At 39.4% G+C, this 15,775-nt stretch overlaps 1 protein-coding gene across 2 annotated transcripts in view; it reads right to left on the bottom strand.

Moving 5' to 3' along the window:
* Window positions 1-15,105, bottom strand: part of ARHGAP42 (Rho GTPase activating protein 42) — a 310,333-nt gene extending 295,228 nt beyond the window's left edge. For both annotated transcript variants that reach the window (XM_019450169.2, XM_019450170.2), the window contains exon 1: window positions 14,447-15,105. In XM_019450169.2, the coding sequence (XP_019305714.1) occupies window positions 14,447-14,600 (154 nt within the window). In that variant the 5' untranslated portion in view covers window positions 14,601-15,105. The remainder of the gene's footprint in view (window positions 1-14,446) is intronic.
* Between the last annotated feature and the right edge of the window lie 670 nt (window positions 15,106-15,775).

Raw genomic sequence — 15,775 nt, 5'->3', positions numbered from 1 at the left:
TCTCTCTCTCTCAAAAATAAACACTCAAAAAACTTTTAAAAAAATACACCATGATTATAATAGCAACCATATGCTAAGTACAGTTTACAGTAACTGTGAAACCCTCATGAAAAAGTAGGTATTATTATTATTATTATTATTATTATTATTATTATTATCCCCATTGTGAAATGAGGAAACCAGAGTTTAAGAAAGAGACAGACTTACTAGGGCCACGTGTGTGTGTGTGTGTGTGTGTGTGTGTGTGTGTGTGTGTGTGTGTAAAAAGTGAAGAATGGAAGAATGAAGAATGGACATATTCACATTCTCATATGAGATCCCTATGCTGTGTTGACTGCTATGCACAAGGTGACATGCGCAAGTTACCCTTGGTTACAGAGAAAGGCTATCTGAAGAAATAAAAGGTATACAAGGTACCTTCTAGGTCTTAGCACCAAGTAGTAACAACACACACACTATACAGTATCACCAGGTTGCCCTAAGTAAAGGCAAACCCAGAAGAGCTGGACCTCTGTTCTGTACTTCCAAGGTCTAGAACAGTATCTGACATATATCAAGTGCTAATAAATATGCTGAATGAGGGGCACCTGGATGGCTCAGTCAGTCAAGCATCCGACTCTTGATTTCAATTCAAGTCATGATCTCATGGTTTGTGGGTTCGAGCCCCACATCACGCTCTGTGCTGACAGCACACATAAACTTTAAAATAAATAAATAAATATGCTTAATGAATATGTAAGTCAATGTTCCATTCTCTCTTCTTCACATCTCTCCTGGCCCAACACACTGTGAACTTTGTATTTTCTCCTTTTCTCCTCCCCACTCTTGCCACTCTGCACATATGTAAAAATTGCCATTGCCCTATATTTCCATTATGAGATTTTTAAATACTTACCCAGGTATAATGAAAATTAAAAGAACATGAAATGTTTCCTCCTTAAATATCTACCAAGTGATTCTGTTTTTCTTCAACAAATAAAAAGGTCATATCTGAATTTGCTATGGAAAATTATAAATTTGCCTTAAATATACATTTAACTCTCAAACTGCTTTCTATCATAAACAATGTAATGTAAATGTCTATAAACCTACTAAGTTTCTATACATAAAGGAGTTCCAACATAAAGTTACCATATGACCCAATAATTCCATGCCTAAGGATATATCCAAGAGAATAAAAACATATGTCCACACAAAACAGGTACACGAATGCTTGTAGCATTATCAATAATAGCAATAATAATAAGGAAACACCAAAATGTCCTTCAACTAATAAATGGATAAACAAAATGTGCGGTATAATCATACAATTGAATATTTGGCAATAAAAAGGAATAAAGTACCAATACATACTAAAATATGAATGAGCCTTGAAAACATGCTAAGTGAAAGAAGCCAGTCATAAAAGGCCATAGATTGCATCATTCCATTTACATAAAAATGGTTCAGAAACAAAGTATATTAGTAACAATTGTCAGGAGCTAGGGAAGAGAGATAATGGGTTATGGGGTTTCTTTTAAGGCAATAAAACTATTCTAAAATTAGATACTGGTTCCAAAATATATAAAGAACTCATACAACTTAATAGCAAATAAACGATCTGATTAAAAAATGGGCAGAGGACCTGAATAGACATTTTTCCAAAGACATACAGGCAACAGACATTTGAAAAGGCATTCAACATCACTCATCATCAGGGAAATGCAAATCAAATCCACAATGAGGTGTCATCTCATACCTGTTAAAATGGCTATCATCAAAAAGATAAGAGATAACAAGTGTTGGTAAGGATGTGGAGAAAAGGGAACATTTCTACACTGTTGGCAGGAATATAAATGGTGGAGTCACATGGAAATAGCATGGAGGTTTCTCAAAAAATTAAAAATAGAACTACCATATGATCCAAGAAACCCACTGCTGGGTGTATATCCAAAGAAAATGAAAACAGAATATTGAAGAGCTATCTGTACTAGCATGTCCACTGCAATATTATTCACAATAGTTAAGATATGGAAAAAAGTATCCACCAAAAGATAAATTAATAAAGAAGATGTATATATACAATGGAATATTATTCAGCCATGAGAAAAAAGGAAATCTTGCCATTTGTGACAACTTGGATGGACTGTGAGGGCATTATGCTAAGTAGAATAAGCTAGACAGAGAAGGACAAATACTGTATGGTATCACTTATATGTGGAATCAAAAAAATAAAAATAAAAAATAAAGCAAACTCATAAAAAGAAAGAAGATTGGTAGCTTCCAGGGGCTAGGAGTTAGGAGAAATAGGAGGAGGTTGATGGTAAAGGATACAAATTTCCAGCTATAAGATGAATTAGAGACAAGGATCTAACTTAAAACATAGTAACTATAGTCAATAATACTGTATTATATAATTGAAATTTGCTAAGACAGTCGAACCTAAATGTTCTCACCAAAAAAAAGGATAACTATGTGAGTTGATGGATATGTTCATTAACTAGCTAGCAGGAGTCCATTCACAATGCACAGATAACAAATCACCAATGTGCACATTTTAAGTACGTCACACCTTGGTTCCACATCGTTGTTCAGCCTCTTTCATCCCTCTCTTCAATGGGTGTCACAAAACATCACAGCCAGTCAGCTGTGAATATCCATAGAACTCTAATTTCCATCAGAGCAGTGTCAGGAACCAAGGAAAAAATGGGAAGAAAAGGACATGCACCAGAGTTTAAACCTGGCAAACCTGGAGGCTGTTATTCTCACTCACTCACTCACTCACTGCTACTCCTTGTTCAGGATTAATAACAGTCTCTATTTTCTTTCTGTAACCCCAAAGAGGCTGGCTTTTTCCAGCTCTTCCTTCACTTTGCAAACTGTCCCTGAAGTGTAGGCTCCCCAGGGCAGAGTTCCCCTTAAACTCATAGATCCCTTAAGAAATTGTTTTTGTTGGGGCGCCTGGGTGGCTCGGTCGGTTAAGCGTCCGACTTCGGCTCAGGTCATGATCTCACGGTCTGTGGGTTCGAGCCCCGCGTCGGGCTCTGTGCTGACAGCTCAGAGCCTGGAGCCTGTTTCAGATTCTGTGTCTCCCTCTCTCTGTGACTCTCCCCCGTTCACGCTCTGTCTCTCTCTGTCTCAAAAATAAATAAACGTTAAAAAAAAAAAAAATTAAAAAAAAAAAAAAGAAATTGTTTTTGTTGTTGTTTTAAATGATCTGTTTTGTCCTTGTGGTACCATCCAAATATCCTCTCCTGGCGATTCTGACACCAATTCAATAATACTGCCTTTCCTTAACCACCTAGCTAACAGGCTCAATTTAATTATCTCAGGGAGCCAACTGAATCTTCCTCTTCAATTCTTTTTTTTTAAATTTTTTTTTTAACGTTTATTTATTTTTGAGACAGAGAGAGACAGAGCATGAATGGGGGAGGGTCAGAGAGAGGGAGACACAGAATCCGAAACGGGCTCCAGGCTCTGAGCTGTCAGCACAGAGCCCGACGCGGGGCTCGAACCCACGGACCGCGAGATCATGACCTGAGCCGAAGTCGGCCGCTTTAACCGACTGAGCCACCCAGGCGCCCCTTCAATTCTTAATGAAATATCTTTTTTCCCCATAATTCCCTGTCCCCAAAACCTTCCAGCAATGTCCCACCAATCTCATCATTTTCTATTCTCACCAATAACCACTAGGATGATCTCACCTCAAATATAATTACATTTACAAAACATCTGTGTGGCATAAGAAACGCCCTGGAAAGTGCTTTTCTAAGCCACTAGTTGCCTTCCATAGAGAAACCAATGTGAAAAAAATATCTCTCATAGGCAGCTTGGCCTATTTTATTTTTTAAAATTGCCCAGCAATCTATTTCACTTCTGAGAAGTGCAAGTTGTGACAATCATTTAAATAACTTTTATAGACCACTGACCTGAGCCAACAGAAATAAAACACCAGCAGATACCCATGAAGTCTCAACATCTATACTGCCTATTCATAATCCCTAAATGCCAACCTAATGCTTTCTTGGTTCCCAGACCATAGCAAATACTTGCTTAAAAGAAAAAAAGTAAACCAAAATCATGCCACATCTTATAATCATTTCCTAACAAATAGATTTAATTTGGGAGACAAATAAGCCCATGCTTTAACATTCAACTAAAGCATTTCCACTTTAAAAATCTCATTTCTACAGAATATGGTAATAATGTTGACAAGACCATTATGTGTTACATGTAGTCTTGAAAAAGAAACCAAAATTATTAGGATCACAATGATCCTGCCTAAAACAAATGAAAATAATGTTACATTTTTATATTATTATGCATTATTTCCATGGCCCACACAAAAATCCTAACAGGAAATATAGAGCAAACATTATTCCCATTTTTGATGAAAAAAATAGGTTCTGAGACAAGTAGCTTGTACCAATGCCACTACTTAGTAGCAGCACCAGGACTAGAATAAAGTTGTAATTCCTATTGCTGTCTGCTGTCCCTTGGATTATCCAGTCCCAAAAATCAGTACACCCAAGCTTGAGCAGTTATAAATAAAGCCTGTTGGAAAAAATATTAAAAAGCAAATTTGTGGTCCTCATTCCATGGCTCATTCATTCCAACAGATATTCAAAAACTTCCTCCATATTATTTACTCTTCTTAGTAAAATGAAATTGGTTGATGTTTAGCAACCACTGAGCATCCACAATGTGGTCACAGCTGACAGAATACCGATATCCTTGGCACCTAGAAGTTTGTATTTGAAAGAACAAGTAAAATGTAATAGAGACACACAGGGGGTATGCCATGTGACTGCACAGCCATGAACTGGAGTGACACATCTACAAGCCACGGAACATCTTGTACTGGCAACACCCAAAGCTAGAGGAGGCAAGGAAAAATCATCCCCTAGAGCACAGCCCTGCTGCCACCTTGATTTTGGACTTCTGGCCTCCAGAACTATGAGAGTATAAATGTCTATTGTTTTAAACTAAAAAAAAAAAAAAAAAAAAAAAAAAAAAAGTGTTATTTCCAAACATAGGCAGAGAAAATCTAATTTACGGTATCTGGGGGCACAAAATTACAGGACTAACTAAATGCCCTAATCTGGCAAGAGTGAAAAACTGGAGTTTAAAAACTGGAGAAGGAAACAGGAAGAGTTAGAAGGACTCAGATATTCCTTTATGAGATGACCAGGTGGATGAGGCTATAAATGAAGAAATGAGAACACAAAGAGAACAAGGTGGAGAGCAAGAAAGAAATTGTTTTGACACACCATTGAGTCTGAGGTCCCTGAAGTACATCCATGTGGTGATATGCTGGTAAAAATCAGGTCCAGAGCTCAGGAAAATGAGGTTAGGGCTAGAGCCCAGGAGGACATGTTAATCACTCAAGGAAAGCAAACAGTAAAAGGGCTAAGAAGGAATCTTTGTATACTATCAACATTTAAGAGAAGGATACAGGAAATAAACTAAAAAAGGAAGATGAATTCAGCAACATCACATACTAAGAAAAATGGTCCAGTAATGGAGCTGGGATCCAGAGGAAGTAATAATTAGTGATGTTAGAAAGGGTCACCTAAAGAAAACCAGGATTGACAAGCAGTCAACACAAGCCTTGAAAAGTCCCTCCCTATTATCGCCTATGTTGACATCATTTTTTCATAAGTACACAGCTTTTCCACATCTTCTGCAAATAGTACAGCCCTAGAAAAGTCACCCCCTATTATCTCTTTTGTTGACAGTTTTTAATGAGAACTATCTTCCTCAAATTTTGCACAACCCAACTTTTACAACAGTTGGAAGGCTACCTTCTTATTCCTTTGATTCTCTAGTGTCACATAGTAACTTTTTCATACGAGATACACAAGGCCCAACACAAGTTACAAAACCATAATAAATTCTTTCTCAACCAATTTTAAATTTGCTTCCCCTTGTTTACCTCTCTCACCACTACCACCGCCCCACCGTCCCCTTTTTTGGGCCACATCGTTCATTCAGACGTTGTGAGAAATAAGGAAATTAAATGAAGAAGAGAAAATTCTCACCAAGGCAAAGTAAAATCAATTTACACAGCTTCCATTTGGAAAGGGATAATATACATACTGAATACTCACTTCTATTAGCAGCTTATCACTCTCCTCCACACACAAACATATACCAGTTTTCTAAATTAAATCACCACTTTTACTGTATACTGAAGAGAAAACTGAAGCTGGGTCTTTCATCTGGATAAGCTCCAATTATGTGTTTACACACAAGGGAATACTATTTGGCATGACTTTCATAAACAAGCAGGCAGTATGGCTTTTTAGATTTGTGTGAGGAAACAAAGAAATTCCGCTACTGAGAAATCTGTCTGACTTCCAAATGAAAGGGGTCATAGTGTGTCTACCAACTTTTTCCCAGAGTAAAGCCAAGGTTCATGGAGAACTCTACTAATGTAGCAAGGTTATACATGTGCAGCATTTTTTCTGATTTTTTTTAAATACCACCTGACATTGAGAACCAATCCAGGATGCTTCCCCATCCTTCACAAAATATAAAGCATTGCCCATTGTAGCTAATATTCACCCACGTCAGATAAACCAACAACACACAAAATGTCATGTTTTGATATTTTTAAAATGCCAGTAGGAACAGACCTTTATCATAGAATCTAAATATTGGAACTGAAAAGTCTTAATAATTAATATAAAATAATATGCAAAGATTTCATCAGTCTTATTTTTAGACTTTTCTCAACAGATTCCATAAAAAATTACAATTAAAAGAATTACTCTCAAATGGAAAATTAAAAGTCCTAGGAAAATTAGTACTTTATTTTTCTTTTATGCATGCATACCTCTGCAAGAAAGGAAAAATGTTGAAAAAAACTGGCAGATTATCAGCCACTATAAGCCACCTTACTATTCCACAATTTGTTTTTTCTGAAGCAAATCACAGTCCTCACTGAGAGATATACACGTGTGCTTTGTGGTAATGCTTTCTTCTGTGTTGCAATTGGATTCTTGGTAATAAAACAGAATACTGCAGATATGAACTATGACAAACTCTGATTAACCAAGTATCCCCATTAGATGTAATCTTACAGAGAAGGATCCACATTACCAGAAATATCCAGGCCAAAATTTAAATTCACCTGGCCAGGGGCGCCTGGGTGGCACAGTGGATTAAACGTCTGACTTTGGCTCAGGTCATGATCTCACGGTTAGTGAGTTTGAGCCCCACATCCAGCTCTGCTGTCAGCACAGAGCCTGCTTTGGATCCTCTCTCTTACTCTCCCTCTGCCCCTCCCCCACTCCCTCTCTGTCTCTATCTCAAAAATAAATAAACATATAAATAAATAAATTCACCTGGCCAAAGACAAAACTATTAATATAATTATATTTGTAATGACTGTCCTGCTTTCATCCTGCCCCTTTTCCTTTGCTTTCAAGGGCTATTACGATTAACAAATATGTAAATTTCTACACTTATACTAAGCCCAGCCATTACAACTCAGAGTATGGCAGCTGCAAAAGATGAAGCACAGATTCCATGCACTAGACAGCCAGGTTCTTAGCAAATGGTTTTAATTTTCAGGATGAAAGTCAGCAAGAAACAGGTAGCAAGTCCTCGGCTGATGAAGCCAAATCAACTGGGACACACTGTAAGGATTATTAGATCCTGGGCAGAGGTTCAGCAGGCTGGAGGAAAAAGGAAGGCTGGCCCAGCTGCCAGCTGAAACTGGTGGGTGGCAGGTGGAACTACAGAGGGGACGACACATGCTTAGAAGGCTGAAATGAGTAGAAATTACCATCCAGACAGCAGGGATGGCTGGGGCCAAAAGAGGTGGCAATCACAGCTCTGGCAAGAAACAATTTTCATGAAAGAGATTCAAGACAAAATAAACCCCCTTTCCTCAACCCTTTACCTGTCCATAATAAATATTTCATTGTTGAATATTTAGCAAACATGGCTTAATGGTCTAAATTTTTTAATCTAATATTTCTCTTCATAAATCTGAATAAAATATATGCCATTTTCTATGTATTCATTACTTAAAATTGCAGTCAGCCCAAAGCAATACTGAATGTAAGCTGTATTATTTTTTTATTTGAGTAATGCTAACATATCACAACCCAATAAACATTGTGCTTTTAAGTTAATAATTCAAAGGATGTTTGTTAAAGCAGCTTTTCAGTGACTTAACATTTTAGTGGTTACCTCAGCTTTCTATACTCTTGGGGTACCTTGATCATAACTGTCAGAGATGGCAGTGTAAAGGTGGTTACTGCTAAGCCATTCTCCCACTAACTCATCCTGTGGCCTCAAACAAGACAGCCCCTCAATTATTACCTGCTGAAAAAGGAAATCCAAGGGAAATAAAGACAATGTAAACGGGTACCCATTAAGTTCATGTTGAGCATCATAAGAGAAGTAAACGGAATTACTCAGCCAGCCCAAATTACTTCCACTTTGATAAGCACCTAGGCTGCCATTTAAATTCACACAAGCGTACTGCTTTTACTTGCAACATCTCTGAAGCAGAACCTGAAAGCACCACATTCCTAATCTACCAGTTCTTAAAATTAATTACAGTTCATTTGAAAGATACAGTTACTTCTGATCATTTAACTCTAATTCTAATGGCTTAAGAACCAAATGAATGGTTGAAGTAATTACACGTCCATACCTTTGGTTAGACTGCCCAGCTAAACAAGCAAAACAACCTTAGTGAAAGCCGCAGCAGTGAAGGAGCTCTTGCAGGGTAAACAAGAATCAGCAATGAGTTCCATTTATAAATGGAACCTAGGTACTAGGTACTAAATAAAACCTAGGTACAAGTTTAAATACAAAAAATGGCCAAACAATAGCAATTTTTACTAAAAGCTGAAGGATGACCAAATAAACAGCACATAACTATATAAAGTCTCAAACTTCTTAAACTTGTCTTTTTCCTTTTAACCCCTTCCCTGTGTCACCAAAAACTCTAGTAGTAAGGTGGGCCCAGAACATACACACAAAATAGTGAAGAAACAAGTGAAACCAGGCTAATGTGAGTTTGAGACACACAACAAGCAGAAGGCAGGTATCCCTCACCCTTTTCACAGTCTCAAGGTAGCCTTTGCATCCCTGGTAAACAACTACTTAATCCCCAGATCACAAGTGTACCATAGCAGCGTAATTCAAACTGGGGTCTGGGAACACAGAGGGCAATAAACACCAGAAATTGTGTGCTTCCCTCTTGCTCATGTCCTAATGTTTTCATTAACTGCATATTTTATATCTAAACTTAGGAGCAATCAACCTCTACCACTCAAATAGGTGCCCTTCTTATTTGTGTCATGCATCACGAGTGTCAGGCACTACTCCTTAGGAACAGAGGCAATACAACCACTAAATAAATAGTTTGTGAAAGAGAGGAGGCCATCATCTGGGCAAGCAGTTTTAAGAACTGCAGTTTCAACTGGGAAAAGCAAAGAGAAAATGAATCGTCAACATACAAGACATTATCAGCAATTTTTATACAAGGGGAAATTTCACTTCAGTAAATCATCATCAACCATTAGATTAATTAAATGTAGTTGACAAGCTTTTATATTGGTTTCACATTATTTTATTTAATTCATAAATTGATTTGCTTTTAAGATTGTATGAATAAGCATTAGAATTAGTTTCGTGCTTATATATAACTACCATAATAAATAACTGACTCTAATATTAGAGTCCACTAACTTTTCTTCCCTCTAAAAGAAGCCTAGACATAGAAGTTTGAGAAACATCCAAAATGCAGAGAAGATACCTGGACAATTCCACCTTAAGGCAATGAAAGGAAGCACTGGTAATAAGTTTGTTTCTTAAATTGTTTGTTTTGATCCTTAAATTCCACATGAGTGAAATCATATATCTGTCTTTCTCTGATTTATTTCACTTTGCATTATATCCTCTAGCTCCAACCATGTTGTTGCAAATGGCAAGATTTCATTCTTTTTTGTGGCTTAGTAATATTCCATTATGTACACCACATTAAAGAGAGAGAGAGAGAGAGAAAAGAGAAACCAAGAAACAGACTCTTAACTAGAGAGAATAAACTGATGGTTACCAGAGGGGGGAAGGGGCATGTGTGAAACAAGTGATGGGGATTAAAGAGTACTCTTCTCACAATGAGCAGTGAGTAATGTATCAAATTGTTGAATCACTATATTGTACACCTGAAACTAACACTATACGTTAACTATACTGGAATCAAAATTAAAAACTGAAATAAAAAAAAGAGAGAGAGAAAGAAAAAATAAAGAAGGGAAGGCCCCAAGATGCCACAGGGCAAGTGGAGGAAAGAATGTTCATATACTCCCCACCCAATAATTCAATTAAATGAATACAATTCTATTTCTGTCTATCCTTTTTTTCTCTTTTCTGTTTTTGGGAGGAGGGGAAGTCTATTCTTGCAAGGACAAAGCTCACATAAATATCTAAAATTATAAAGTATAAATTAAAGGGGGAATTTATGAGAGAGCCATTTTGAGGTGACCCTTTGAATATGATCTTTAAAAGAAGAAAATCAATAAGCAAAAATAGCCTATGATTTCACAACTCAAATTTTGAGGATGATACCTGTTAAAGGAACAAAGTTCATAGAATAACATTTGATGAAAAGGGTGGAGGATTTTGAGTCACCACATGAACTAAAACCCAATTCTCCAGTATCAAATATTCTCAAGTATTGCTCACCAAATGTCTATGACATATAACAAAACGAACAAATAATTCTAGTGGTAAGATATTTATAGATCTTCCTTCACTATATAGGAAAGGCAGGGCTCAGAGAGGTTAAGTTACTTGCCAATTACCACACAGCATTTGACAGCACCAGAATTTATTTTTTTCTTTTTTTTAAGTTTATTTTGAGAGAGAGAGAGAAAGAGAGAGAGCACGCACAAGTGGGGGAGGGGTAGAGAGAGAGGGAGAGACAGAATCCCAAGCAGGCTCCACACCATCAGCACAGAGCCTGATGTGGGGCTCAAACCCACAAACCATGAGATCATGACCTGAGGCAAGATCAAGAGTCAGACACTTAACCAACTGTGTCACCCAGGCGCCCCTGACAGCACTAGAATTTAAATTCAGGTCTAGGTTAATCCACTTAATTAGCTGTCATCCATTTTCTTAAAGTAGATGTGAATATGAAAAGCAATAATTTTAAGAATGTTAAGTATCTTACTTATGTTATTTAAAACTGAAATCATGTAGTCAAGCAAGGTTTTCCTTTCTTTATAAGGACCCTTCCAAATACTCTACTAAAGAAACTATTAACCTTAAAAATAACACTGCCAGTTATTTTACCAGCGAAAATGGGTTTATTCGGAAGTAAGAGAAATGCAATCCTGGACAAGCAAGCTATCACAAAACCATAGGTAAATCTAGAAAACAGAGAAGAGGAATGTTATTTTATGGAGAAGTTGGAGAAGTTCTGAACCCCTGTTGTCTGTTGTCTATTGGAGAAAAGCACGAGTTCAGAGTGATGGTGCTTTCTCATTGGATGAGTTGCAGGGATAGTAGATTTCTTGTAGGAAATGCAGTGTACATCTTTCCCTGTTGGGGTCTGTAACTGATGATTCTCTCCTGTTGAGATTCTTTTATTAGGGGTCTGTAACTGACAATACTCCTGTAATTGACATTGAATGGTACCTACCAGCCTCCCCTTCTAACATGCTTAGACTGCCTTTGTAGTTTCCCTTCATGTAATTCTCAAAAAAGGTACATCCTGAAGTAAAAATCAAAAAGCATATGAGACTCCTTACCTGGGGCAGCTGGGTGGCTCAGTCGGTTAAGCCTCCAACTTTGGCTTAGGTCATGATCTCTCAGTTCATGAGTTCAAGCCCCACGTTTGGCTCTGTGCCGATAGATCAGAACCTGGAGCCTGCTTTGGAATCTGTGTCTCCCTCTCTCTCTGCCGTTCCCCTGCTCACTCCCTGTCTGTCTCTCAAGAATAAATAAACATTTTTTTAATTAAAAAAAAAAAAAGCATAAGTGACTCCTACCGAAACAGTTACATATGTATTAGCCAAAAGTCCATGCCAAAATTCTCACCAGAAAAGCTATGAACTAGGATAGAAATAATAGAAGATGCTTAGATGATGACTGTCAGCTCAGGAAGGCTATATTAAGAAACCATTAATTATTAATGAAAATAACAGCAAAGTTCTAAAAATAAAACTGAAGTGGATAACGGATACACTTACTGAAACAGTAGGTACAGAGAATGGAAAGGCATAGTTAGGGAAGGTGAAGGCTCCCTAGAGCAGAAAAGAAAAACAGAAGGGACAGAACTGGGGAAAGGAGGGCTTCTTGGTGGATCTGGGATAGAACTATAAGCAGGCTTCAAAGTCCTGTAGGCACACTCTTACCCTAGCTGAGCAGCTTCGGAGAGCTGGCACTTAGCAGCTGCAGCCTAGCCTCACTGCATCCTTCCCAAGGGACAGAAGGTGGCTTGGTGGGAAAAAAGCAGTGCCATCATGTGACTTCAAGAGTTCCTCTGCTCCAAATCTCTATTTGGCAGCTGATGCTGGGAATTATTTCAACAAGGAATAAAATGTCTTCCTTCCATAATGATATAAATAACCAAATGTTAATTAAAATAATGTACTCTCATCACAAACCTAAGAATTCTAGAAAGACGGCAGGTTGTATATTTAAGCGCTTATGACCAAATGAACAAGACAGGTTCTGCATGTTCAAGGAGCTTACACTGTCATGATTTCCTCACTTATACATGGAAAAACCAACTTATTAAGGATAGGAATCACCTAATTTTTGCAAGACTAGATTAAAAAATCATAATAAAATACATACTATTCCTAGCAAAATAACATGCATTTCAGAGTTTTTATCATAGCTATGGAAGTGTTTTCAATTTTTGAAACACTAAAATTGATCTCCCCAGCAAAATGAGGAGAAAATATCACTTGTAGACCACCTGGCAGCTCCAGCAAGAGTCAGCTTGGCACTTAAGCACTCGGAAATGGGGAAACTCTTTCGGAAGAGGCTAAAATGCAAAGATGCTAGTCCTGAAACCTCAACCAGAGTTTGCAAACCAGAAGGAAGGTGAGTTCACATTTGTGTATGTACAGAATGGAAAGAACTGCATATAAGTTATTTTTTTCACAGATCAGTAAATACTGTTACCAGCAGCAGCCTCAAATTCAGAAATTGAATGAATGTGGGTATAAAACATATCCTCTTTACCCTAGTTAAGTAACACAAGTGATAAGTAAATGTTTTGGCATTTGGGATGGTTAAAAAGATTTGGGAGCACCCTTATTTCAAGATATTTTGCTAAGCTCTATTCTTACCATTAATACATGCTTCAAAATACAGCTCAGATGCTAATGTCTCAGTGTTGGGCACACACACATCCCCAACATGTTGTTACTGACCTTTCACGATGATGGTTCCCCTACATTTGTCCTGGGGATTGCTAGATCTCCTAAAAGCTCTCCAACTTATGAAAATACCTCACTCACCCAGTCATCAGAGACCAGATAATTCAGGGCTTCATTTCAGTAGCTAAAACCTTCAGAAGCTTCCATTAAGATGCAAATACTTCCTGGGAAAGGTACAAGTTAAGCCTCATCAGTTACATCACTTCATTTTCTCTAAGAGAAACTGGAGTTAAAACTAAGACTGTCCTAGGTCTTAGTAACTGAAAGTGAAAAACCAGCAGATTCAGGAGGGAGTAAAGAAAATCGGCTGGGAAAAGGAAGTGGGGAAAAATCCCTAATGGCAGTTTTTACTTATATAATCATCAGAAATTCTGGTTGACCTTTAACCATCAACTCGCATCCCCAATGACTCGACCAACATCAGATTTACAATATAAACCAAAAATTAAGACGCAACAAAAAAACTGGTAGAGACTAAATCCACTGGTGCCAGGCTGTCTTCGATCATCTCCATCATCCTCCTAATGACAAAATTGTAAATGTCTATTTTTTTAAAAAGCCAATTCTGTGATTGATTGTGCCCAGTGAAGAGCCACTGATACACATAAGAAATCAGTAATTTTCTTTGAATATCACTAAACTACCTTCATTTTATCCTTAAGACAAACTCTTGAATCCCTCCTTCAGGACTTTTTAAAAAGTGTTCAAATCAGGCATAATAAAATTACAAACAAACAAAAAAGGACCAACAGTCTCCAACATTTTTCAAGGAGCGTTATACAAAAAGATAACTTTGAACAACTTTCCTCAAGATACACTCCTGTGTCCAGTGGAGGACTTCCCCTTCTCTGTAGACATTACTTAAGTAAAGAACACCTAAGAACAAACTTTGTTGGCCACCAGCAGGGGAGCTCTTCAGCTTTTGTCCTAAACCCATTCAAACAAAAGAAGCCCCGAGTCCTCCATCCCACCCCTCAAATCCGCACCCTGCGGGGACTCGCCACATCCCTGCGCGCCCTCCATCCGCCCCTGCCCGATCCACTTACTCCTCAGCGCCCCAATGAGCAGAGAGCCGTCCTTAATGAGCTCTTTAATGAACTTGTTGGTTCGCTCCAGCTCAATCTCGTGACACTGCAGGCGCTCCCTGAAATCTGGGCTGTCCAAGTAGGAATCGCTGAACTCCAGAGTAGGCAGCCCCATGGCACAGACGCTACCAGTGGCTGCCGGGGCACGTCCCGGCCGGCGGTGAGGGCGGGAACAGCCGGCGACCGCGGCCGGCGCTGAGGACGCACGATCGCGGGGAACAAGCCAAACGCTAGGGGACTGCGCAGAGGAAATGGGCCCCGAGCGCCGCGCCGCCTTGCACCCAGCTCCCGGGGCGCGCGGACGCCTCCGGGCTCAGTCTTCTTCCCCTGCGGCGAGGAGTGTGCAGACTCTGGCGGTGGGCCGAGGCGCAGGTCCGCTCAAGTCGTTGTCATCAGAGCGCATCGTCGCTGCGAACAGCTAGGCGGCGGAGGCTCCGGGCCGCGGCCGGAGCAGGAAAGTTATCCCACGGCGAGCACACACTTCCGGCACCTCCACTCTCCTACTCTCTTGACAGTCGTTTGTGCTCTGAGCCACTCTGGACAGGCCAGGGAAGCCCTCCCCCTTGGCGGACGCAGGCTCAGAGAGCTTGCAAATCGGGCCTGGGCTGGGAGACCCTCCTCCAGCCGCCGCACTCCCACCCCGCGCCACCCCGCCTCTTCTCCCAGTCACCCTCGGCCGCCACCCACCCGCCCGCCCGCACTTGGCTCATGCGCTGCGCGCGGCTGCGGCGTAGTTGCGCTCACGCCTTCGCCAGGGGCGTCAGCTCTGTCTCCTCCCCGGCACCTGGAGCTGACTAGCTCATGGCAACACTTTGCGGTTCTCCACGCCCCAAAGGATCTCAAACTACCAACGTACCTCCCCTACCCGTCTTTCTCACCACCCGCACCCTAAAATTGCCTGGGAGAGAAACCAACTTTAACTTTCCTTGAAGTTTGGGAAGTCATTTTGAACTCCGGTTGAAGATGGTACTTTTTAGCATTAGTTTAGATTTTATTTCACACGTTTCCACTAAATACGTATAAATTCCAGATTGAAAAGTTTTCCTACCTCTTTCCCACCGCTCACTTCCTTGATCCAAGGAAGTCAGAGTTTTTTATACTGAAAATGAAAAGGTTCATAGGCCTTGGGATGTTCCTTGTTTTTCCAAGTAGTTATGAAGGTGGAAAGATTTTAGACCATCCCCATCCCCCAGATACGCACCTTGGACTGAAGGGCTCCCACTTATAGAAGAATACTTACATCACAATACTATATATTTTGTTGGCACCTGGATGGAATTATCCTACAAG

The sequence above is a fragment of the Panthera pardus genome, unplaced genomic scaffold (assembly GCF_024362965.1).
Source record: "Panthera pardus isolate Hobbes unplaced genomic scaffold, ASM2436296v1 HiC_scaffold_12, whole genome shotgun sequence".
Lineage (NCBI taxonomy): Eukaryota > Metazoa > Chordata > Mammalia > Carnivora > Felidae > Panthera > Panthera pardus.
This window is presented reverse-complemented; position numbering and strand designations above follow the sequence as displayed.